The 6,000-nt window shown below is 45.6% G+C and overlaps 1 protein-coding gene across 2 annotated transcripts in view; it reads left to right on the forward strand.

Moving 5' to 3' along the window:
* Positions 1-4,383, forward strand: part of LOC116947052 (integrin beta-1-like) — a 49,570-nt gene extending 45,187 nt beyond the window's left edge. For both annotated transcript variants that reach the window (XM_032962447.2, XM_032962452.2), the window contains exons 15-17: positions 158-302; positions 824-990; positions 1,628-4,383. In XM_032962447.2, the coding sequence (XP_032818338.1) occupies positions 158-302; positions 824-990; positions 1,628-1,696 (381 nt within the window). In that variant the 3' untranslated portion in view covers positions 1,697-4,383. The remainder of the gene's footprint in view (positions 1-157; positions 303-823; positions 991-1,627) is intronic.
* Positions 4,384-6,000: the final 1,617 nt, after the last annotated feature.

The following is a 6,000-nucleotide window of genomic DNA, read 5'->3' on the forward strand; positions in this document are numbered from 1 at the left end:
CTCCACGCCCCACCCCCTTTTGTATGGCCTTAGTCGGTGCTCGCTAGCGCAGCACTTGCCCCAGGTGTCTATAGCTGCATGGTAAATATTTGTCTCTTGTGCTTGTGCGTGTGTGCGCGTGCGTGCCCTTGTTGCGTGCGTGTGCGTACGTTTGCAGGTGCGCGTTGTGCCCGAGCTGACGCAACCGGGCGCCGTGCAGCAGATCGTGCACTGCAAGCAGAAGGATGATGACGACTGTTGGTTCTTCTTCACGTTCACTGGCTCTGGCAGCAACGCGTCCGTCGAGGTGCAGGAGAAGAGAGGTGAGTTGGGGGGGGGTGCAGGGGGTCGTGACTGTTGCACGCTCCTCACCGCTGGGATGGGCACGAGCGAGAAGGGACAATGATATAAATTGAACGCAGATTACCGCCCTCTCATGCATGGATTTAATGCGATTTTAGGAGTTGAAGGAATTCTCCCGTACAGTAAATGTTCAAACATTTTCGTTTAATTCCAGAGCAGAGAGAAGTCATGTAAATCACCTCGGCCTTCTCGCAGGATGATTCTCTCGGGAGGGCTGTGTTGCCTACAGCTCTTTAAGGAGTGGCATAACATTATAGAACCCACATCAAACCACTCTTGATGCGTTCCGTGCCCATACGGCCACGGTTTTGTCCCACATACGTTTTAAGCTTTTATAGTGAAGAACGAACTTTCAGGTGTCACTTTCAGAAGTGCTGCAGTAACTATTTAACATTGGTTCGACTGCAGCGATGTCAACAGCGCGGATGAGCGTCAAAGTGTTTTACCATTTGACCTCTACCCGCGCTCTGCCTCTGTTCAGAGTGCCCCGCGGAGCCCAATGTGCTGGCGATCATCGCGGGCGTTGTGGCTGGAATTGTTCTCATTGGCCTCGCGCTGCTGCTCATCTGGAAGCTGCTGACATCCATCCACGACCGGCGCGAGTTCGCCAAGTTCGAGAAGGAGAAGCTCACCGCCAAGTGGGACACGGTACCAGCGCTTCATTCCTCACTCAGTACTGCCCGGGCCGTCGATAGATGAGAGTGGTTGCACGGGACGAGTAGCCAAAGCGGATAGCGAGAGGTTGCCGCCACCCCACATCCTGGATGTGGTGATGAAATCTGGAGGAAGTGTCTGGAATGATGATGCGCGATGACATACATGTTAAAGCAGCAGCAGCTCTCACACTGTTTCATAGCCTTAAAATCACGATTAGGGTTTACATAGCGTCCAAATGTGACCACGTCTCAAGATGCTGTGTGGAAACAGTAAAAAAAATCAAGTGGAAGAAAAAGTGCCAGTGTGATCCCGATAGAGATGTTGATGGCATTGGGACTTGTTCATTGGTTACGATTCATGGAAGTGATTCAATGGGATGATTATTTATTCTTTGTCTCATTCATTACATTATCCTAAAAGCAACATCTGCATAAATCACCAACGCATTCTTACATGCACAATTGTGTGTGCGTATGAGTAAAAGAGTCGATCTTAATCGATGAATTGTTACATGCCTTGTGATCGCACACATACGCCTGACACAAATTCCTGTGCGCGCGTGTGTGTGTGTGTGCACGTGTGTGTGTGTGCACGTGTGTGTGTGTGCACGCGCGTGTGCCCTCAACAGGGAGAGAACCCAATCTACAAGAGCGCGGTCACCACAGTGGTCAACCCCAAGTATGGCGGAATCCAGTGAATGCGGTCTGCATGGGTGGGGAGGCAGGAGATGGACTCTGCTACGACCTTCTCTCGCCCTCGCTCCCTCTCTCTCATCTCCTCTCCCTCCCTCCTTGCAGGGGCAACCCACACCTCCTGTCATAAACAGCCACTATACCTGCAGCAGCAGCAGCAATTCTGCCTGTGCTCACTGCGTGACAAAAGCCTCCCACATGTTGAGACGATTGTTTCTGGCCCTGCACCGTATAGGATATTTCAATTCACGGCTACCAACACAGTATTAATGAACGTACGTTGTTACGCAAGTGTTAAGTTGGATGTAAAAAACAAAATCTCAACTTCTGGAAAATATATGCTACACCCCACTATCACTTAGTCCCTTTTGGAGGCATCTGGCATTCTCGGTTCTTTAAATGGATCCTAATCAAGGTTGAGGAATGGCTCACCGGTGAGACCAAGCAATGTGAGATGATTTAGAGTAATGAGAACAGCTTGTGCGAACAACGCCTTGTGTCATGCTGACATACAGAACCATCATCTCTAGACTGGAGGAATCCGATGAACTATGAAGTTATTTTTCACCGATGGCTATGTCCAAACGCACTGGGCTCTCCGTATCGTGAAACTTAATCGCAACTCATGTAGGGAAATTCTTGAAATGCTCAATTTATTGAGAAATTCACACATTAACGACACACTTTTTCAGCACTTTTGACTGCATCGGCCAGCAATCACCAGTGCCATTGTCTCTTACTGTTGGTTCATGCATTGTTTGTGAACGCTCGAGTGATTAATTGAAACAATGCGTGTTGATGCCACCATCTTAAAGAGGTGCGATTTTAAAAGTATTACAAAATAGCAATGATGTGATGATTGACGATTATTATCATCGCAATTACGATTTAATTTTATGATGATGATCGTGATTATCACAATTACCATGACATTTAATGTCAAGTTCCTGATCATGCGCAACAGTTACACGTGGGAGGTGCACATACATACATTCATACATTCAGACCCAGGGTGCTTCGAGGTACAGTCTCAGGGCCTGGTGCAGTTATGGTTCCTGCGTATTCAAGAGGTGTGCGTAGTGTAGCTAGCTCAACGCTCGCAGGTTGAAGGGTACAATGCGCCCATCTCCACCATCCAAAGATTTTGTGTAAATGTTCTACGTTATGTCGTTTTGTGTTTGTTTCTTTAATACTGTATTCCATTTTCATAATCGTATCGTTTTCTTTTATTTGCTCCAGCAGCATAGTATCACTTTCATCTGTATTTTATATGTAAGGCCGCTTAATTTCAGTGCTTAGCAGCTTTCAGTCATCATCACAGAGCGATATGTCACTAAAAATGCGTTTAGCTGAAACCTCTCCTTACACGATAGATCGCGATATAAATGCAATTCCATTCATTAAAAAAGACCTGCACCTCGTTTGTTCGATAGTTTCTGTTGTTTGCACTGTTGGGGTACGTGGTCTGCACGTACCTTTATATCACACGTATCGCACCCCTAAATCGCGCTTTGTGTAAAAAAATGTATATACAAATTATGCACACATGTACTGTATATATCTACGCACACATGCACACAGTCTGTATAAATATGAGTGCTTAAAGCAAGACACACTCCCATGTTGGCAGCCGATACAAATTTGTATTCACGTTACACTCTTTGGATTGTATCGCCGATAGACATGTGACAACGTGTCTGCTCACGATTGTCGCGAGTGTCCGAACCTGAAACAAGTCTTGCTGAGCCATCCCGTAGTAATCGGCGTGCAGATTGAGAACTAGCAACCTAGGCTTTACATTGGGGGTAAAACTGTAATAACTCTGAAGATAAGCCATAAGTCGCTAACGATTGTCGTCTTTAGTCCAATTGCATTCACTGAGTGTGCTGGTGGTAAGGCCCTGCTCAATTTCAGCCGGAACTGCCCACAACGCTGTTCCAGGAATTATCTTGGCGTGCCTCATCCATCTTGCCTTATTTTGTCCTCCGTTTTTTTGTAATAAACCTGTTTATAGGAATACAGGGTACAACAGTAACATAGAATTATTATGGATAGGCGTACCTTGTACCCTCGTGGTAGTGCCTTACGCCAATAATCCCTATATCAAAGCCAGTCTATGGCAGCGATCCGGGAAATGTCGGGTGAGAAATGAAGCCCTGGCAGTGGGAGTCATTGTGACATCTACATAAAGATAGCTGCTGAGCACGATACTTGAGTTTGAACAACAAAAAATTGTGAAGCTGTAATTGATTGGATTTCGAAATTAAAAACGGCTGTGAAGTTGTTGGTAATGGGGTATTCATGATTTAGCAGTATCAGTCGCGAATCAATAACGTCTCGGGAGAATTCCAAGCAACCCCCTGTGGTGTGATATTCATGGGAAGGTGACAGCCATAAGTAACCACGTCAGTGCAGCCATAAGGTCAGGAAATGTTTTTTTAAGAGGCCTCTTAAAAAGCACAGGTGACAACTGGAACATGTGAGGTCCCTTGATGAAGAATATGAATACCTTGATGAAATGTTGAGCTAAAATATCTGAGCCGATGTGTTATCGAGATTCCTAATCAGTCTCGTGCGTTGTCACTCGCAAAACCCAGTGCTATTGAAGCGTCCACCCTCTTCAGTTATTTTCATGTATTGCAAAACTGTTCTGTACATTCAAAACCATCAATAAATGTTTTTTTTTCAATTATTCTGCTTATTTGTTAGACTCGAAGTGTTTTCATGAAGCAGCAGTCTTAATAGGCATGTGTAGTCATTTGCCTACTGCGCGATTCGTATGGGATTGTCACAATTCAAGTAAAAAATTATAGATTTTTTTAAATCAGTGGTTGATATGCCTCAAGTGGCTGCAAGGGTCACAAACCCATGAAATACAGGGCAATAATATAATAGGATTTATTTTGAAGTACGTGATTTGGTGCATGTTTCATGAGTTGTAAGATAATTGGTGCTAAACGATGAATCGATGCATCGGTGAGACATCTACCACCATCCTCCAGTAAGATAATTAAGGTGCACGTTGCGAAGTCACAGTGCACAGAGGCGCTGCAATGCAGCATTGTAGCGTAGCATTGTTTAAAGGGGGAAGATGGAGTCTGTGGAAGTCTAATCAGAGTTTAAACGCTCAACAGGATGAGGAAGGGTATGATCTGCTTTTGTTTTTTGAGGAATTCTGCTGGCGCTCTCAACTCGCCCTCTGTGTATCAATATACGCAGATCAACATACGTACAAGAAACGCTGAAAAACTCATCGCTTGACTTGCTGCCATACCAGCGTAAGACGTCACACTCGGACCGCATTCGTGAACACAAAGCAGACCTAAAACACGGTAGGACCAACACCTCGGCCGTGGCAGATCACTGTTATAATTCAGTAGGCTCACATGACATTGACTTCTCCAAGACAGAGGTTCTTTGCAAGCCATCTGGCTACCATGAGAGATTCGTTCATGAGGCTATCCACATATACAAACACAGAGACAATTTCAACACGAGAAGATGGATTCTGGCTTAGCAATCATTGGAAGGATTTGATAAACCATTTCGGGTCTTAATTGATCACGCTTACGGTGGCTTTCAGACCGCATCCATTATTTTTTTGTCTCCCCCCTCCTCTTTTCCGAACATAGATGGACTTGTCCATCTGAACAAACTGTCAAATCGCTCTCCGTGGTGCTAACGTTAAAAATAACCGCCACTTTTTTCAAATTTTCTTGCTGTGGTTTTCACACCTGATGATGATTGCTTGTGTTGCAGTCGAAACGTCGTGAGAATTTTATTGTTTTATATTTTTATTATTTTATTGTTTCCCTTCTACGTGACTTTACCGAAAGAACCAAGAATACGTCGCACATTGTACCTGCTCCGCGCTTTGAATCCAACAGAGGGCGCTGGCCACCCATGCGGTTCTCCCGACCGAACGTAAACCCAGAGCCGCCCCGCACACAACTGCGAGGTCATTCATACACCCAGCAGAGCTTCGCCGAGATCTCAGCACTCTCATGTTGGATGTTCGGCCGAATGTATTGTCGAGACCCTCGCGGTCTCTCTCTCTCTTCAGTGTTAAGAAAATAAAAAAAATATTCCCCCATATAGCCGTAACGGACTGTTGGTGCAAGTGTTGTTAACGAGCACCTAACGGAGGCCAACGGCACACGAGTGCGTTTGGTGGCAAGCATCACGCCCGGTCGCCTTTGTCTCCCCAGTGCTGATGTTTACACACCGCACCAGGTGCTCAATTACGGCCGAGTCGACCTAGGGGAGGCACAGGAGAGGTTCCTATACACGGATACAAACACAAATATAC

Source organism: Petromyzon marinus, chromosome 2 (assembly GCF_048934315.1).
Source record: "Petromyzon marinus isolate PM22_M1 ecotype Great Lakes invasive population chromosome 2, UKy_Petmar_22M1.pri1.0, whole genome shotgun sequence".
In the NCBI taxonomy this organism is placed as follows: domain Eukaryota; kingdom Metazoa; phylum Chordata; class Hyperoartia; order Petromyzontiformes; family Petromyzontidae; genus Petromyzon; species Petromyzon marinus.